We start from the raw sequence: 20,808 nt of genomic DNA, 5'->3' as shown, positions 1-20,808 counted from the left end.
TTAGCTAAATGATTGGGAAGATATTGCATGTATAATACCTCTGCAATCCATTTAGACATGTAAGCGGTGAAATCAAAGATTGCATCTCTTATTAGATTCAACGTACCAGTAGTATCCATGGAGAAAAAAATCCTGGTAATGTACCCAGAATAATGCAGTGAAAATAGACTGGGGGCATCATCAATATTCACCCTAGATAGGTTGTCACATCCTGTGACCTTTAACCTCCGTATATTTTTGGATGAAATTCTTAAAGACAATTCAGCCCCCGACAATTGTTCACTTCGAAATTCTCCATATGAAAACAGTTTTGGAACACACATTGGAATATGAACCCGTGTAAGAGACACTGCGGTGAGAGAGCGCAAACCATTGAAGCTGATCAAAGAGGGCTTAAACTCGCAGAGAGTTAGTGACAGAACCTTCAGTGATGCACAGTCCAAGATAAAATCATCAGAAACCTTGAAAATAAAATTCCTCCCTCCTCCTCCTGCTGCTGCTGCTTGACCTTGACCTGGAGAGAAGTCTAGATAGATTGAGTTATTCAACTCCTTTCATGGCTGCCAAACGCAGCCATTCCTCAACGTCATTCGTGTTGCTGATCGGGTCAAAAAAGAGTCTGAATCTATAAATCTTGGGACCAACATGCAGCTCCAGAACACCGATCAACAATTTTAATAAAATCTTGTCGGCTCCGGCCTAGTGCAAACATTTCATCCAAGTCAAGATTCAAACTAGATATCCGCGAGCCAGATTCAAGAACTGCATTGCTAAGGGTAGCCGTCACCCTACTTCCGTCGCACTCTTCCCTTATGTCTTCTTCCATGAACTCTGGTTGGTGTTGGATTTCTTCCTCTTCCACGTCCATTTTTCCTTTTTGGTACAGTTCTTCAAGAAACTAATTAACTTGACATAACGAAAAACAGAGAAATTAATGAGATTTTTTAAGGTAAAGCATCAAACGAAGGAGGCTTTTATAGACTAGCAGGTATTGATCATGATCTCTCTCTCTCTCTCTCTCTCTCTCTCAAGGTGTAATAAGCAGCCGAATGACGAGCGATTCTTGCTAACATATTATATAATCCATATATTATTACCCCCAACCCAAAAAAAAAAAAAACCACACAATATATAAGTTTAATTTTCGTTTAATTCTTTTTCTCTTTTAATTCCTTTTCTCTTTAAATTAATAGGATAATTTCACATACCACCCGTGAGGTTTGACGAAAATATGATTTTATCTCCCAGTTTAAAAAATTCTGCGTATCACATGAGGTTTACAAACATTAACAAATACACCCATTCCTTCAATTTATGACTAATAGTGTTAAAAACATGAAATAAAATGATAAAATTGCCCTTGCAAGAAAAACAAAAAATACCTGCCTGAGTTGCAAGCTATTTCATGAGCAACTCGATTAAGGTTTCCAAACATTTAAACTACAAGACCATAATTTATTATACAAATTAACAAGGACTACTGGACAAATAGTAAAAAATCCAACAACAAAGCATAATAAGAAAAATTCAAGCTTCATTCAACCAATCTTAGAGAACTGAACACTATAGCAGAGTAGAGTAGAAGAAGTTTGTGAAATAATGCAGCCATTGGAAATGGAAGAAACGGACCTTCTCATTCAAGGAGAGACAATTCGACTAAACATAACCGTCAGCATCAAAACCGCCACTCATGAACAGGTTAAGTTTCTGGTCAAGCTGTTGTCCATTCTCTAGAACGCTGCCATTGACGACCTGCCCTAAGGCCATCGATCCCCTCGACGCCATTTCTCTTCAAATTCGATCCACGAAAAATCAACCGTGAATTGGGGATTCAGTGAAAACAAGGAAAACCCAACTCTGCTCTTCTTAACCCCCTTCTACCGTGCTTCGAAAAAAAAGAAAGATGTCAGGCCAAAATTTAGGGTTTCAGATCATTTCCTTAAATCGTAATCGGTCATTGACGAACTTTGAAGTAGAAGATTCAAAGATTCTGACGATTCTATTCACATTTGTCAACGTAGATGGTACAGTACTCCAAAAAACAGAGAATGGTGAAGACTGAATGGAAGAAAGCATTAAGGCCCAGGCAGAACGGGAAGGGATTGAATTAGATTATGGGTAGAAGAAGGTTGGAGTGGAGAGAGGTTATTATTGATTAGATTCATTTTTAGTTCTTCCCCTTTCCCCTCTTCTATCAACCGATCCGAAACCCTAATCTCAACTTCATGATCAGCATGTCCTTCCATCCTTTCCCCTCTTCTATCATTCCTGTAACTCTCCTTAACCAGTCTCTCTCTCTGGTGTTCTTTCGGCAACTCATCTCGGCATCCATGGTGTTTCCTACTAAGGATACCTGCAACTTATCTTCCCCAATTGATTTGGGGAAGATGAGGTGTAGGTTTTTTTTTGTTTTCCTTGCAAGGGCAATTTTATCATTTCATCCCATGTTTTTAACACTGTTAGTCATGCACTGATGGAATGGATGTATTTGTTAACGTTTGTAAACCTCAAGGGATACGTAGAATTTTTCAAAATTAGGAGGTAAAATCATACTTTCATCAAACCTCAGGGGTGGTATGTATAAATTACCCTAAATTAATTCAGTATTTAAGAAAGAGAAGACGTTTAGGAGCATCATCTACACAGACAGAAGACGAGAGAAGAGAAGAGGGAGACCTCTCCCCTTAGCAATGAAGTTCTTGAGGGTTGTGATAACTGCAGAGAATCAAGACGCGGCATTTCTTGTTTCTTGTTTCTCTCTCTCTCTCGACCTAAAGAAACCGAAACACATTGCTCGGGTGGGGTGAGGTCGTCATTTCCGCACCCCTATGAGAGGAACCTACGAACCTGACCGGTCAGGGAACCTGAGAGGAGAAAAATTAGGGGTGTAAATGAATACCCAAAATCCGTTTTCGTATCCGTGTCTATATTGGTTTAGCACTATCCGAATCCGTCCGAAAGCTAAACGGATGCGGATACAGATAGGCTACAGCTATCCGAAAAGCTATATTTACATGTAAACGGATAAAATATCCGATCCATATCCGTGTCCGTTTCTGTTTAGCATTATCTGAATCCGTTCGATAGCTAATCGGATGCGGATGCGAATATAATATTATTCGAGCCAAATCCGATCCGTTTACAGCCTTAAGAAAAATTCCTCAAATATATATCGTTTACTTTACCAAAAAATATACATCGTTTAGTAATATATCTTTCTTTTATAGTAGCCCATAGCCCATAGCCCATTGGGCACGCATTCGAAGACAACTATCATTCTGTGCCCCACGGATAAGCTGGGCAATGCGTATACTCGTGGTCGTGCATGTGTTGTGCCGAGGTGGAATTTGTTGTGTAATTTGATGCGATGAGTGGAATGAGTCATGCGAGATTGGTGGGCCATCCAAAATGGGTAATCCCCCATAATTATTAGTATGTATATGAAAATAATCCTCTTCAATTTCCTAAAACTTGTGGAGTGCCGTAGTGCTAGGTGAAGATGTCGATACTTGGCAGCTCGGACATCCAACGGTTTAAGCTCATTGATTTATGTTGAGTTCGGATCGTTTGATGTCTGAGCTGTCAGGTGTCAACATCTCACTTCTGTCTCACTTTTGAACATATTACACGCACATGGTAAATCGAACCCAATATCAACCGATTAGAAAACTGAAACAAATCAAATTCAAACCGGATCGATCACGCTGTGTAGTAGCACGAAATTTTGTCGGAGTTCAAACACCTGAGCATCGTTGCCGACCTGGGAATAGGTTCCTGAGCTAGCTTCAAATCTTGGCGCAGTGTCCAAGAGCATATAGCCATCAGACGTAACCAACGAATTGGCGGAGCTTCATTTGCAAGGTCAGATTTAGCAGTGGGTTTACTATAAGGTAGCAAGAGTAACCATGAGCATCTATGGACAAAAACCTGGGTTATGGCTTCCTGGGTTGACCCTTCCTGCTCTAATGCCATGATGAATTGACACTTGTGTCTATGGAGGACACAATCAATCTTATTTATAGTAAATTGAGGAATGTTCTAGAATATGTATAGGACAGAAACACCTTTAGGGACAATTCTACCCTTACAAATAAACCTAAATTACAACATGATTTTGTCAATATTGAAAAAAAATGTATTGTACAAAAGGGTTGATGTTCTCTGTGCTGCAGTGCAACTGGCACCTAGACACATGGACCTATCATTCAGGGGGCAGAGTGATCATTTCCCCCACCCCCTTGGGTCTGGGTGTAGCCTGCGTCCTCGGTACAGAGAACGTTTGGCCTATACAAAAAGAGAAAAAAAAAATTATAATTTCTTTTCCAATTTTTTCACCAATCTTTTTACAAATTATAACAAGATTTTCCCTTTTATTTTATTGGGAAAAAGTTCTATGAGCTATCGCGGGGGAGTATGCTAACACCCTCTCTCCTCTTCACATGAATTGACTTCAGTGCCCTTGAATATAAGAAAACCATTTCGTGCACCTCATTCGTGTGCTCCTCTAGCTCACTCGCTCAAGAATACTCTTCCTATGTTATATTAGTTGAAATTAAATTAAACCTTTCTATCAATTAACACATGGAGATTACTTCTATTTTGTTTTAGGGGTAAGATAAACTGTCCCAACGAGTTAGAGGCCATGTGAGTCTAGACTAGAGTGCAATTTCCTTTCTTTGTGATTGATTTTTTTTTAGGACATCCATTGGTGTAGTGTTTAAATTCCTCTCTACATTGGCAGCTTGGGAAACCTCCTCTCGTCCTCTCTTTTTGTATTATTTTATTGCTGAAAAAAAGGAGTTATTTTATTTTATTTTTTTTGGTAAAAAATAAAAAAGGGTGCTGTTTGAGGCTTGGAATAGAGGAGAGCCGTCTCTATCAATATTGTCGTCGTTGGTTTTCCTGTCGTTGTATTCATTATTATTGTTGCGACTCATGATGATCACCCAACAGCTTCAGCCTTCAAATGAGTTGGGCCGTCTATCGGTTGGGACATCTTTTTGATATTTAGATGGAATTTTGTAATTTTTTTAGGGCGCTGTTCTTTGTGCAGGGATAGGGTGATTATTGCGCCCACCCCATGTGTATAGGCGCAGGCTGCGCTGCGGCTCAGAAAACATTATTTTTATAGATTTTTTCCCCTACCCTCCTCCAACTTTTTAACCCATGGCAATGCATATCCATCGTATTCCCAATTTCCCTTCACTCGGATCTCCAAGCTTTTCTTCTCCTTTACTGCTACTGCCACTAAGCTCCTATATCCTCCACATTCAATACTGCCAACTGCACCGTCCCAAAACACTTCCTTGGACCATGTGCTACTGCTTCTTCTCTGGTATGGCATCCTTACCCATCTGTACTTTTCGTTTATCTTCTTTCTAATTTTTGTCTATCTGTGTAGAAAGTGTTCCAGGCTCATTTGTTGAGTTTGGAAGATCTAGGCTTGGGGCTTGGGGGAATTATGGGCGGAAATTTATTAGTGACCTAGTTGTTTCAATTTCACGAAATGGGTTTTTCTTATTTGCTGTATTGATGTAGTTGGTACTACGGTATTGCTTTGAACATTTTACGAAATCTTTCTCAGTTAATATGCATTGCCCATATCTTGATTGGTAGACCTACGATTCCCGTATGCCCTTTCTGATGCCTTACTGCAAAAAAATGCTGATTTATCTGATATGGAATTTAGTTCCAAATAGATGCCAAGCAAATAAGCAATTAAGCATCTGGTTTTCATGAATCAGATTGTTTGCTGAAAATATCTATTAACAAAAGATACGTCAATACCTTTTTGGTTTTTTTCTGCACTTTGGGTCACTGAAACATTAAATCTTTGGACTAATATTGTGTCGATACTGTTACTATCTCAAGCTTTATTTGGAAGATTTACTCTAAAGTATTGCCCGGATTAATAGTTTCATTGAATGGATGGGGGGGGCGGGGGGGTTGATTGAATAATCCACTCATTGGAGTAGTTAATGGATCAAGTAATCTCAAGGAGAGGGCTGCTTGTCGAAAGGTGAGAAGTTGAGAATAGTCCTCTAATGCTATAGCCTGCATTGCAATGGATGCCAGTTTATGGGGTGTGTAGCACTCGCCTAAAGTGCATGGATAAACTTACATGGACTGCTTTGGCATTCACTTTTCTCATCAATTAGGTGCGAAAGATTGTTCCACTAGTTATTGTTGTTATTAGGAGAACACCTACAGCCTTCTGGCTTCACAGAATGCCATATTTGTCAGTTACAATTTTCAAAGAAAAGGATGGTAGCAATGATGAGTGTGAGAGCAGATAAACACCTCATGTATGGGGTTAGATGGTCAATATTTCATTGAATGAAATGAGCTCACCTTGATATATGCTCAAAAATTTCCTCCACTTTGTATCTGAAAAGCAGAGAGAACACATCTGTGGTGGAGATAGGATCAAATATATGTATTTTATCTTCCTTGTACAGCTTCTTTTACATATTGGGAAGCAAACTAATTGAAATGCATACCCTAATAAACTTAATCATGTATTCCTAATTCATAAAACGTATTGATTAGAGAATTAAAACACCAATTGAACTTTAGTTAAGTCTGATTATTTTTCTTTTCAGTGATTGTTGACTCTTAAAGCTTTCTAATTCCCTCCTGACTTATTGAATTGCTTCGATGCATAAAACTGATAATCATTCAACTCATGAGGATCAAATATTATTTCTTGTAAACTGTGCCTCTCTCACAACCAACTGTGGTTTTAGGATTGTAATTGCTTGTAGTTCCTACTTATCCTGTAATCTTTCTTAGGTTTTCCACTCTCTTTTCCCTTTCTCTAGGAAGATCATCTGGTCTTCATTTTCTGAGTGCCAAGGGCCAACTACTTTCTTGTTGTCCTTCTGCCTGATGACCAGTTGTAGGCAATATTGCGTTCGTGCTACCATGATTTAATGCAATTGCCATAATTTTGGATCTAATGATGTCACAAACTCTTTGTTCCCATTTGGTGAGCACATGCCCTTGGATTTCTGCGAATGATAGGGTTTGGCAATGCTTCGCCCTTATGGGGGCCCTAGTAGATTATCTCTAACCCAAGGATGCATCAGTGCGTCTGCGTATTCCTTGGTAACTCCCATTTCAGGTGGTGAAGTGCCTAAGAAGTGCTAATGCTTATCTCTGTGGAGCTCAGCTGTCACGGTTACAGCATCATGACGCTCTCCCTTCCTCCCCCAGGGTGATGATACATTAACTGTAATTACCATTTGGATCTAATGATGACACAAACCCTTTGTATGCATTTCGTGGGAAGCCTTAAGATTTTATTGCAGGCATAGAATTTTCAAGGCGGTACTATTCTAAAATAATAATGGATTATTGTTTGTGTTTTCTCAGTAACCAGACCTTTTTCCATAGCGATTAGTTTATGTTTTTCTGTGAACAAATTCCAGCCTATCAGTCTCTGCAAATTTATATATAAAGTGATTTCTAAGATTATTGTCTCAGCTTAGCCCTATCCTCGAGAACCTATTCTCCCCAAATCAAAATGGATGTGTGAAACTTGACATGAGTAAAGCCTACGGTCGTCTAGAATGGAAATTTCTTAGAGAGGTTCTTATTGCTTATGGCTTTCATCCCCAGTGGATACAGCGGGTTATGTTTTGTGTTGAGATGCCTCAATTCAATATCCTTCTCAATGGATCCCCTTTACAGTTTTTCACTCCCCTTCGCCAAGGAGATTCCATTATCCTCTTACCTATTTGTTCTCTGTGCTGAGCTATTATCATCTCATTTATCTATCTCTCAGTCCCAAAAATTCATTCGTGGTATCCAGCTTTCTCGCCATAGTGAAGCAATCTCACATATGTCATTTGCGGATGATCTGATCTTCTTTGGACGAGCTTGTATTCAAGAAACTCACCATTTGCAAGATATCTTGGACACCTATTGCAAATTTTCCAGACAAGCTATCAATAGTTCAAAAACAAGGGTTCAGTTCAGTCCCATTGCCCAGTCAAGTACTAAGCGTCTCCTGTATCAGCGCTTCCACTTCAATTCAAACATGCATTTGGAAAGCTACTTGGGTATTCCTCTTGTGGGAAAGTGTTTGAATCGCTCTCACTGCCAAGATCTCATCTCCCGCATTACCTTCAACCTTTGCTCATGGAAATCGAGATTTCTGAGTTCAACGGGCAAACTTACTCTGGTGCAATCCACCTTATCAATCATGCCTCTATACTATATGTCTTCTTCCAGCTACCAGCTTCCATCCACTCAGACATTGATCAGATTTATCGATCATTCTTTTGGTCCAATGGAGAGGAATCTCTTGTCCCCACAGTGAGTTGGAATACCATCTGCCAGTCTAAGAGTCCAGGTGGTCTTAATGTCAAGCTTTCCAAACATATGAATTCAGTTTTGCTGGCCAAGAAAACTTGGGAAGTGGTTCTTTCTCCAAGTTTGTTATGGGGCTGCAATATCAAATCTAAATACTTCCCTCATACAGATTTCTTGCATGCAACTTGTCCCCCCTCGGCTTCTTGGGGCTAATTGGTATTCAAAGCTTGTGATTTTCTTTTAAAAGGTCTATTTGTCCGGGTGGGACATGGTCATTCCAATGTTCCATGGCTGGATCCTTGGATCCCTAATCATCCTCTGCCTAGCGCTCCTTTCCCTTTACCGTGCAGCTGCCCTAAATCAGTAGCTGAACTTATTGATATGCTGACTAGAACCTGGAAGTCCCAGATTATTTATCATTGGTGGCCTCTTGATATTGCCTAGATTATTATTTCAATTCCTCTATCCCTTTATTATGCAGAGGATACTATTATTTGGAAACAAACTTTTCTAATGGCATTTTTTCAGTCGCATCAGCTTATAGAATCTCTTTGAATAACACTGAATCTCCAGTTGATCCTATTTGGCAGAGTTTATGGCATATTCCAACAGCTCCTATAGTTAAGGTTTTTCTTTGGAAAGTTATGCTTCATAGAGTCTCTCACTCTGGATTGTTATCTTCTTGGGGAATCAATATACCATCTCAATGCCCCTTCTGTAACTCATTGGATGTCACAACTTCCCATCTTTTTCTCCAATGCCCATATACTAAATCAGTATTGGAAGCCTCTGATCTCTTTAGAATTTCACCAATGCAAGCTAACATTCAATCCTGGGTTGCTAGTCTGTTGGGGAATCGTTCCCCATCTGTCCTTAAGAAAAGCTACTTAGTCCTCCTTGCCAGTATTGTTTTGCATATCTGGTTGGAATATAACAATGTCATCTTCAGAAACTCCTTTAAGGATTCCCATTCTACTCTGGTTTCCTGTAGACATTTTGCATCTGAATATCATCATCCTAAGAAGCACAATTATGTTCAGCGCTCCATCATCTATGTTGCTTGGAACCCCCCGCCTCATAATTTTATTAAAGTTAACGTGGATGGATCATGTCTTGGGATTCCAGGACCTGCCGGGATTGGTGCGGTGTTTCGTGATTGGAATGGCAGCTTCAAAGCTGGTTGTTCTGAGTATGTTGGCTGCACATTCTCTTATGTTGCAGAAGCACTAGCAGTTTGCCAGGCCCTGCTTATTACTATCTCTCTCAGATTCTCAAATCTTATTTGTGAAGGTGATAATATGATGATCATGCAACTTCTTAATGATCCATCTCAAGCTTCTCCTTGGTGTATCTTGAAGTCAAGTTTCCACCCACATTACTTTCAGTCATATATACAGAGAATGCAATTATGTTTCTGATAAACTTGCTTCTTTTGGTTTTAACGTTGGTCATTTTGTCTTTTGGAGCAATTCCCCTCCCTCTTTCCTGTCATGCTCTTTGTACACAGATTCTCATTTTGTTACTGCTCCTCGGTCTGTACCCTTTAATGTTATTAACTAAGGTTTCTTTCTGACCAAAAAAAGTTTCTGTTTTTTCTTGTTCAGAACAAAATGACCAATTGTTCACCTATCAATTGATTCAAGCTCACATTTAATCATATGGATGGGGAAAACATTGTGTGCTGCTTTGTTATTCCGCCCCCCCTCCCCACCCCCCACCCACCACCCCCAAACCAAAAAAAAAAGGGGAAAAAGAAAAGAGAAGTCTGTTACTTCACAGGTTTTGTTGTAGTTTTGCATTGTACCATTAACTTAAACTTCCATTATCCTTATTAAAATTTGCCACAATTTAATGTATATTTGGTGTGCTACTTTATATGTAATTTTGTATTCCTTTCTATTCAGTTGGGACTTCAAGAAATTTCTAATCACCATGGAAGTTTCTGTTTCAGGTATTTGTTAGATTGTATAGTCATCATCATCCTGGTGAATAATGGGTTCTGGAGACTGGTTTAAGACCATACTTAGCCGGAAGAAAGTGAAAGAGGAAAGACTCAATCAACTAAAGGTACACATACTTATTTCCTCTCTCTTTTTTTTGGGGGGGGGGGGGGTGCAGGGGTGGAGGAAAGGGGGAGGGAACATATCTTTCTTTGAGAATTGAAGGGTTTTCTTGACTGTATATAAGAGTGTTCCAATAATGTGCATTCAACATCCTTTTCTTTTAACCTCCCTTATGTGTTTTTGACAATGGGGATTTATCCAATTATCCTTTTTGGTGTTTCATGCACTTCGCCTAATCAAATTGGTAATGGATATGTTTTAGTATGCCATTCCGTTTGTTGTACAATTTTATATCTACTTGATATATAAGTACTTTATAGTCTCTTGCATCTGTAACATAAATTATTTACTAAATACCAACCAATGTTTCAAGATTTGAGAAATGCTGACAAATTATGTTGAATTAAAATAACTGAAATATTTGTCCCTTTAAAACCCTTTAGAGGCTTCATTGAATATTTCTTAGAGAGAACGATAATCTTTAGTAAAACTGGGAAAAAATGTTCGTACTTGTTAAATACATATTCTAGTATATAGTGGCTGGGCTACCCTACAGAACATTTGGATTATGTGTGGAAGAATTTTATTTCTAACCTTACCGAGACAAGCTGAGTATGTATGGTAAAGACTTTTGTTTGTAATGCAAAGCTCAAAGACTACTTTCAAATAATTGACATGTGTTGTGATCATTGTGCACCTTTTTGTTCCTGTTGTTTTCAGTACCAAGATAAATACATTGTCTCAGCTGGTCCTTTAAATGAATGTACTGATATATTTTGTGTTAAAATACTCTTGTCAATACCTGTCCTGACATGGTTATGGTCAAATACAAACATGTAGTAATGTGAATGGTTTTGTTTGTCTATATAACAGAAATTACAAGGTTGGTTTCCATTTTGCCCATATGGGTCACCTATGAATGAATCAAGGCTGCTAAATTGGTTGGACACATCTTGTGACTGGTTCCACCCACCCCTGTCAGGAAAAAAGAAGAAGGAATTAAACAGAAATTGTCACTCAAAACATGGTTAGAGCCCTGGAGGGAAAACTGACATATTATTAGGATGTCTAGAATTATTGGCTCTGTTCAGGATAGTGTTCACGCAAGAGGTGGCTCACCTTTACAGAGGTAGAGAGTATGAAGGACAGCTGTGCTTTGTCGTAAAAAACTAATATGATCCATCCCTACTTTGTCATGAAAGAATAATATGATCCACCCCTTAATGACAATTAACCATTTTCTTGTATTATGGCTATAGATCCCATCTAGTCACCTCTAATCTCATGTACTTGGGCTCTATCATTTGTTATTTGATTGCTTTCTAATATGTCCCTGCACTTTGTGGAGCCAGGAACCTTTACCTACTGAAAAATCAAATGGGTTCAAGTGGAGACATCTCTCTCGTAAAGAGTCATCAAGTAATTTCCCTAATGGCAATTCTAGTGGAAACCCTGCTGTACTTGGTATGCCAGTTGAGGATGTTGCAGCCACACGAATTCAAACTGCATTTCGGGTCTATGTGGTAGATATGACTTCATAATGATACTTCTGAGTACTATGATTCTACTTCTGAATTTCCCTATGTTCCTTGGATTCTTATTCACTTACCGCATCGTCATTGGTACTTTAAAATTAATTCAAAATAACTTTTTTGTCTGAAATTCCTATTTCACATTAATTATTTATTGTTGGGACCACTTCTTCTAAAAGGCCGACCTTGTAGGAAATGGAGGAAACAATATGTATATCATATAGGAGCTCTAACACGGCGGACTATCCAAAGGGGGACACAGATGGATAAATAATTCAACACCTGCCCGCTCCTAGGGGGACTCAATACCGTGACCTTTGCCCGCTCTGATACCATGTTGGAATCGCTTCCTCTAAAAGGCCAATCTTGTAGAAAAGAGAGGAAACAATATGTATATCATACAAGAGCTCTAACACAACGGACTATCCAAAGGGGGACACGGGTGAATAAATAATTCAACATTTGCATCCCAAACAGAGGTGAAAATAGACAAAAGTAAAATATGATTATCAATAAGGGTGTAAGCTGTCTCAGTTTCAGTTTAATTGGTTCTGGCTATATGAACCCAAACCAATTATTATTCGGTTCAAATTATGAAACCGAAACCTATATTTTTCAGTTAAACAGTTTGTTATCTGTTTGTTATTGGTTTACCAGTTCAAAACCATACCGAACCAGTTAAAAAATTTACTATACTAGCCCAAAGTGAAGCTGAACCGATTAATAATTGTTCGATTCGGCTGGTTTTATTGGCCGTTTCCGTTTGGGTTTTCTCTTTTGGTTCAAAACAACCCTTAATTATCATAAATGCTCACCAGAAGTTTAGTGAACATGTTAAAAGAACAATATGAAATAACTAAATCTACATTCTTTGCTGGATTGGACCGTGAAAACCATGGAAAGGCAAACCCTTATTGGTCTGATTAGGAAAGCTGAGGCATTTGACCTAGGCATATAGTGAACAAAAGATCGGTGTATCCCTGTATAAACAACAAAAATGCATTGATAAAAATCTAATGTTCCTGTACCTAAGCTGGGGCACTATGCATTTATGTCAAGCTTGCTCATCACCTCTCATGTTTCTAACTCATTCTGGAGTTTGTACTTTGTAAGGACATGTATTATCTGGTTTTTTAATTGAATTGGGGATAGAAATCTTTATGGACACTAGTTTCTCTTTGAAGAAGTATATTTTGTTGCTTGATATGTAAATTATTAAAATAGGTAAACTGCATTGAAGGTTGAAGCATTAGTGCATATCTGAAAAATTGTTACAGCAATTGGCTTTATTATCATAGATTTCAACAGAGGATGAATTGTTTGTTCTGTGCCACTCCTTGGTGCAGTGTGATGAAATCTCTCTTGGTTCACTTTCTTTACAACCTTGTATGAAAATATTTACTACAACAACAACAACAACCATAACCTTATCCCAACTAAATGGGGTCGGCTACATGGATCCGTTAAAGGCTATAACAGTAAAAAAAAAATAAAAAATAAGAGAAGTAAAAGGGAGTAAGAGGAATAAAATGAAGTAAAAAAGACAATAAGTAAAGGGAGAAGTCAAGGCAGTAGTCAAAGCAGCATCCCAGGGACATTCCCCTATAAGGGGTCGGCTACACGGTTCTTTGTCCTCCACATCCCTTTATCGGCTATCATACTAGGATCGAGCCCTACCACATGCATATCCTTTCTTATCACTTCCCCCATAGTCATTTTAGGCCTGTCCCTACCTCTTTTAGCTCCGTCAACTTGAATCTGATCACTCTTCCTTATCGGTGCATCCATAGGTCTCCGTTGTACATGACCATATCACCTCAAGCGTCTCTCACGGAGCTTCTCTTGGATTGGTGTAACTCTCAGTTCGGTTCTAATACAATCATTCCTTACTCTATCTCTCCTGGTCTTGCCACACATCCTTCTCAACATCCTCATCTCTGCTACACTCATCTTATCTATATTACTCTTCCTATCTGCCCAACACTCCGCCCCATAGGTCATGGCCGGTCTTATTACTGTCCTGTAGAATTTCCCCTTAAGTTTAACAGGCATGCGTTTGTCACATAGCACTCCCGAAGCACCTCTCCATTTCAGCCATCCTACTTTAATTTTGTGGGAGACATCATCCTCTAGATCCCTCTCTTTGTCAATGATTAATCCCAGGTATCTAAAGCATTCACTTTGTGGTAACTCTCGTTCCTGAAATTTCACCACTTCCTCACCTCTGCTGGTTTGACTGAAGTTACACATCATGTATTCTATCTTTGTTCTGCTTAATTTAAAACCTTGTGTTTCCAAGCTTGATCTTCATAACTCCAACTTTGCATTAATCCCTTCCACTGTCTCATCTATCAAAACAATATCATCAGCAAAAAACATACACTAAGGGACCTCATCTTGGATGTGTCTGGTTAAATCATCCATGATGAGTGCAAACAAATATGGGCTTAGAGTTGATCATTGGTGTAACCCAATTGTAACAGGGAATTCACTACTTTGACCATCTGCCGTTTTGACACTTGTCACCACGCCCTCATACATGTTCTTAATTATATCCACATAGTTACTGGAGCTCCTTCTTTTCCTTAAAACATGCCAAATGAGCTCTCTAGGGACTCTATCATAGGTCTTTTCTAGGTCGATAAAGATCATATGGAGGTTCTTTTTATAAGCTCTCCTTATAAGGTAAATAGCTTCTGTCGTGGATCTCCCCGGCATGAAACCAAATTGGTTCTCCGAAATATTAGTTTCTCTTCTTAGGCGGGCTTCAATGATTTTTTCCCATAGTTTCATGGTATGATTCATTAGTTTTATGCCTCTGTAGTTATTGCAATTCTGGATATCACCTTTATTCTTATAAATCGGAACTACAATGCTTCTCCTCCACTCATCTCGCATTCTCTTTGTACTCAGAATCCTATTAAACAACATGGTTAGCCAAGACACCCCCCGAAGTCCTAAGCTCTTCCGCACTTCAATTGGTATCTCATCCGGTCCCGATGTTTTACCTACCTTCATCTTTCGTAGGGCCTCTTTAACTTTTGCCTCGCTAACTCGTTGTAGATGTCCTTGACGTGTGTAGGCTTCAAGACTAATCCTCTCCGCTTCCGACACCATCCTATCAGTCATAATAGCTCCATTTAGTAGGTTGTAAAAATATTCACCCCATCTCTTCATAATGTCCTCATCACGTATTAGAACTCTACCATCATCGTTCTTAATGCATCGAGCATGGTCCAAATATCTGCTCTTCCTTTCCCTTATTTTAGCTATCCGATAAATTGCATTTTCTCCTTCCTTTGTATTAAGTTTTTCGTAGAGGTCATCATATTTCTTCGCTCTTGCTTTTCCTACAATCTTTCTAGCTTCTCTTCTGGCCGCATAATATCTCATTTTGTCCTCTGCCTCGTTGGTCCTTTGCCAGGTCTTAAAACGATCTTTCTTAGTCTTAATGGCTGTTTGAACCTCGTCATCCCACCACCAAGTCTCTTTAGGGGCCAGACAAGTACCTTTTGAAATCCCTACGACTTCTGTAGCAACTTTCTTAATACAAGTCGTCATATCACTCCACATCTTGTTGGTATCTCCCTTAAAATCCCACTTTCCTTGTAGAGTTACTTTATCGGTAAATGATTCTAGGAGAGCTCCTTGTAGTCGCCCCCATCTTATCTTAGGGCAAACCTGTTGCGCCTTCTTAGGGCGCCTCGTACTGAGGTACATATCCATGACCACCAATCTATGTTGGGTGGTTAAACTCTCTCCAGGTATAACCTTACAAATCCTTACATAGAAGTCTATCAGCCCTTCGAGTTAGGAAAAAATCTATTTGGCTTGCATGTTGCCCACTCATGTAGGTAACTAAATGTTCGTCTCTCTTTTTAAAAAAAGTATTTGCAATGCACAGGTCAAACGCTATTGAGAAGTCTAAAACAGAGATCCCCTCATCATTCCTCTCTCCAACTCCGTATCCTCCGTGAACCTCTTCATAACCTCTACGATCTCTGCCCACATGTCCGTTAAGGTCACCTCCAATAATAATTTTCTCTCCTTGATCGAAACCTTGGGCTAATCCGTCCATGTGTTTCCAGAATTGCATTTTAACACTCTCATCCAAACCTGCCTGGGGTGCGTACGAGCTAACTATGTTGATAACCTCGTTGTCTAGCACCAGCTTGACAGATATGATCCTATCTCCAAATCTTTTAACATCCACAACTTCGTTCTTAAGGTCTTTATCTACCACTATGCCCACTCCACCTCTCCCGCTTTCGTCTCCCAAGTACCATAGTTTGAAGTCATCTAATGCCTTGGCTTTGTGACCCTTCTATCTTGTTTTGTGAATGCATGCAATATTAATCCTTCTTCGCCTCATGACATCTACCAACTCCATACTCTTACCCGTTAAAGATCCGATGTTCCAGGATGCAAATCTAATCCTACGCTTAGGAACAAGATTAGTACTGAAAGACATGATATAAGACAAGGTAGGAGATAGTCAAAAAAAAAATTTTATATATTAGGATCCATGCAAAAGGGATTGGCTTAATAGAGTACAGTGCCGGCTGCCTACCTGACGCACCAATATAAGATAAATACTATATATAGATGTAATATTTAATATCTCTACAATAAGTTTTTGGACTCTGTAGCTCTTATGTAGGACATAGTGTGAGGTTCCGTATTAGATGCACAAAGCGGAATTCAAGACTAAATTTTGGTCGATGGGGCTTTTCAATAGGAAAAAAAGGAGTTGAGTTTTCTAGATGTAGGAGAAAATTCTGGAGTTTTAATTAATTGCAGTTTGACAAGGCCCATGTTTGTATGCAGAAACTTATGTTAGTGTTCTAATTGTATTGAACTGAATCTAAAGAAAGAGGTTATAGGAATATGAAATTAGGCATCTAAGTTCAAAGATTATGAAATTTAGATTGAAAGCTTAGAAATATTGATTGGAGTTAGCTTCAGAATAAGGATTTTGAATTATATTTACTATTAAATTGATCTGCATGCATTACTATGTGTTATAAAAGCTTAAATTACCTAAGGATTTGTTCTTTCCTATTATTGTTTGTTTGGATTAGCTTCTTTTTTTTTTTTCCTTTTCTTTTCTTCTGGTTTAGAGGAGGATTTGATGGTGGTAAATTGGTTCTACATATGGAACTGAATTGTGGGTTGCCTATATAGATTTTTTTAATTTTCTTAATTTCATGCAGTACAGATAAACCTTCATATTACAGGAGGATTAGTTCTTTACAGCTTCAGAGAAGCTAGGAATTTGATGGTGGTAAATGTTGGACTGTATGTATGGCAATCCAAGAGGGGGAAGGGGTGAATTGGGTATTGATTTTTTTTTCCTATTCTTGTCAATGTTTCTCAAGGACTTGGAGGGAAAACGGAAACAACAAAAACACACACATGAAGACACTATTTTTTATAGAGGTTCAGTCTTCTACATTCACTCCCAAGTGCAGCTCCTGCACTTTGGCTTTTTACTATAAAGATTGGTTTCCTGAGGTGCCATTAAACCTTTACTGAGTTGTTTCTTGAGAGCGCAAGCAATTAACTTTCTTGATAGTGTAGATATACAATGAAAACTTACTTGATTCCCCACTAGAATGGCCTTCTGATTCTCAATTGAAGTGTAGGTGAATGGCCTTTAGCCTCTAGGGTCTTTCTCTCAAAATACTCAAGAATGTTCCTTAATCAAAGTTTGATCATGTTCTAATTATGTTCATCAATTAATTAAGAAAAATAATCCTATTTATAGACCCAATGTACAACGGCTATATTTTTTGCCATTATAAAATCCCACGGTCGACCTCGACCATTCACGGTCAATCAGAAGGTTAAAGGTCTCCCTGCACCCTACCTTCAAATGGAAGTGGGGCTCCATCAGAAGTGGCCTTAGGTCTATGTTATTGTTCTCCTCAAGTTACTATTTTGGGGAATATTCTGTTATTTCGATTTCTGGTCAACTGTTGCAACCTAGGGTGTGGGAATGTCTTACTGTATTTGTTACTTGCTGTTTTATGTCATATTGACAGTATTCTGACCTGTGGAACAAGGATTTTCTTAAGTTACTAATTTGGACAGCAGATGATCATTACAGTGACCGTAGTGTTACAGTGTGAGATCAGTCTCTGGACTGAACACTATTCTAGGGTTTAATTCTTGTGTCGGTTCCCTGCACTGTTGGCCTATTCTCAGGCTTAACACTACCCTATTACTGCTATTAAAGAGGGGTTTACTTGATGTTATCTGGTAAATTCGATCGTATTTCTGGGTTTGAAGTCCGACTTGTTAGTTAGCGGACTGTGACCCATCACGGTGCCTAGGCGACGCCATGACAACTACGCAACGAACATGTTAAAATCTCCAAAACAATATAAGTAATATGCAATATTCCAACAGTAAATAGATTGGACATATAGAAACTAAACTTAGGGGGTGCCCATACAAAAGGTCCCCCCCCCCCCCCCCTCTCTCAATTTCAGGATATCAAGATTTGGTTTGGATGAATGATGGGACTTGTGGATTAGCAAGCAATATAAATGAATAACAAAATAAATGGAAGCATAAAAACTAGTGGAAAGGGGCAGGTAAGGGTGAAATTTAATAGAATCTCACCATTTGAGGTGTTTTAATTTCAGAAGGATTACCAAAGATCAAAGCTGAAATCCCCCTATGCTATCCTTTTCCATGTGTCATAGCGACACCATAGTGTTTGCCTTTTTTCTTTTTTTCTTTCAGTGGATATGAAAAAATATTTTTGTTGTTAAAATATTTATTTGGAAGTATTCATATCTTTTAACTTTGAAAATTTGTCATTCTTTCTTAATTAATTTAATAAATTGCTCACATAAAAAATAATTAATAAACTGCCTTCTGTATGTTCATATAGGCTGAAGCATTTTGAATTTCTCTAGTTTATGTCCACCCCCTTTTATTTCTGGGTACTCCCATTTCTCTGGTGAATGATGTGGCTCACATAAAAAATTAATAAACTGCCTTCTGAAAAATTTGCTACTTTCTATAAAGTGATTATAAGAAATTTTTTTTTTCTCTCTTGTGGCAGGCAAGGAAAACTTTACGTCATTTGAAAGGGATTGTAAGGTTACAAGCACTGACCAAAGTCTATACTGTTAAGAAACAAGCATCAACTACTTTGAACTATCTCCATTCTTGGGGCAGAATACAGTCCCAGATTAGAGCTCGCAGAATCTCCATGGTAACTGAAGGCCGAATTAAGCAAAAGAAGCTAGAGAATCAATTAAAGCTGGATGCGAAGCTTCATGAGCTACAGGTAATTCTGAACTGTTCCATTGTTTGCAGCACTTCATATGGTCTAAGTTGTCAATATAATTATGCTGACAATCCTCAGCTTCTGGTAATGGAATGTTGTAAAATTCTTGGTAAAGCAATCCTGTCCATAGTAGATAGTAAATTCGTGTATTATTTGTGTATATGTACCAAATTTGTTAAATAAGTCCTGAATTGCCTAATTTTCAACAATAAGGAAAACTCATTTTTTTTTTATATCATAACCATATTATTTTATATTGTTTTTCCATATTTTTTCATCTTGGGATTATTTTTATTTAACATTCATTAAATTATGTAAATAATACATGAAAAAAAACATTTTGTATATAAAATAATGCCTAGGTACATTACTATTTTATATATAAGCCTAACTGTTTTTTTTTTTTTTTTTTGGGGGGGGGGGGGGGGGGGGAGTGGGGAGGAGGGGTGTCTAAACGCCTAAATTAATTTAGGCTTGAGAAACCCTGATGTCTTGGGGGTTGGGGGAAGTTTTCTAACTTCTGGACAAGTTTTTTCCTCTTTCCTCAATCTTCATTTTGATACTGAAGATTGCAAGTAGCAGACTGAACTGCTGCCCAGAAATTATATTTAACCAAAGATATTATCATTTAAATATTGCGAGCTTTTGGAGTTGTTTTCTTTTAAGTCTCTTCATGTGAGTACTCAACAAGTGGGAAAGCATTGTAAGATCCCATTTTCCCAAGGACAGGAAACAGGAAACTCCAGTTTGAAAGTGTTCTGATGGAACATTTCTCACCAAATCAGCTGTGGGATTATTGTTGTTGACTCCACAATATCTCAAAAGCTTCCTCTTTTACCCCCTCCCAAAGGGGGGAAAAAATATCAGACTGCTCAGTTGAAAAAGGTCGGAGTTTTAGACCTCTTAAACAATAGTATGAATGGCTGACAGGTGGAATGGTGTGGTGGCTCTGAAACCATGGAGGATATTCTTGCCAGGATGCACCAGAGAGAAGAAGCTGCAGTTAAGCGTGAGCGAGCCATGGCATATGCATTCTCTCATCAGGTATATGCCCTTTAGAAGTGACATTTCAGTCATCTCCTGAAACGATGATGACTTGTATGTTATACTGAAAGTCACCATGGAAATCCTATGACATGCAGTGGAGGGCCAACTCTAGTCAGAACCAGGGGCAGTTTGCTTATGAACTTGGCAAAGCTAACTGGGGTTGGAGCTGGATAGAGCGATGGATTGCAGCTCGCCCGTGGGAGAGCAGAGTTCCTATCAGCCCAAGTCCAAAGAAGATCCAGAGTAAGCAGACAGACAAGGTTGGTAGAACTACAAGCCTGCCAACAGTGAAAATCTCTGTTTCATTCAAACCTACTTTGTCTAATGGGAAGGGACCTACAAAGGCAAGGAGATTGTCTTATCCGAATGCAGAAAAACCTGTTGAACAGAAGGCAAATGCTAATGTATCAAGCTTTTCTGGTTCCGAAACCGAAGAAACAAACACAAAGCAAGAGCAGCCGGTGTCTCACTGAAGTAGTGAGATGTTGTAGAAGTGTTGTTTCCGTGGTCCTGGCTGATTATATCTAATTGGCGACGAGCGTTTAAA

The 20,808-nt window shown here is 38.7% G+C and overlaps 1 protein-coding gene across 2 annotated transcripts; it reads left to right on the top strand.

Annotated features, from left to right (window-relative positions):
- The first annotated feature begins 5,187 nt into the window (after positions 1 to 5,187).
- Positions 5,188 to 20,799, top strand: LOC122653247 (protein IQ-DOMAIN 9-like). Of its 2 annotated transcripts, none has more exons than XM_043847215.1 (5): positions 5,188 to 5,335; positions 10,268 to 10,383; positions 18,987 to 19,214; positions 20,145 to 20,258; positions 20,357 to 20,799. In XM_043847215.1, exons 2-5 carry the CDS (start codon positions 10,309 to 10,311, stop codon positions 20,732 to 20,734), a joined length of 795 nt encoding a protein of 264 aa, XP_043703150.1. In that variant the 5' UTR covers positions 5,188 to 5,335; positions 10,268 to 10,308; the 3' UTR covers positions 20,735 to 20,799. The 2 variants fall into 2 exon arrangements, with proteins under 2 accessions (XP_043703150.1, XP_043703149.1); XM_043847214.1 differs by lacking the exon at positions 5,188 to 5,335 and adding an exon at positions 11,732 to 11,902.
- Positions 20,800 to 20,808: the final 9 nt, after the last annotated feature.

This window comes from Telopea speciosissima, chromosome 2 (assembly GCF_018873765.1).
Source record: "Telopea speciosissima isolate NSW1024214 ecotype Mountain lineage chromosome 2, Tspe_v1, whole genome shotgun sequence".
NCBI lineage: Eukaryota > Viridiplantae > Streptophyta > Magnoliopsida > Proteales > Proteaceae > Telopea > Telopea speciosissima.
The sequence above is the reverse complement of the archived record's forward strand: the minus strand, read 5'-3'. Positions and strand labels throughout refer to the sequence as shown.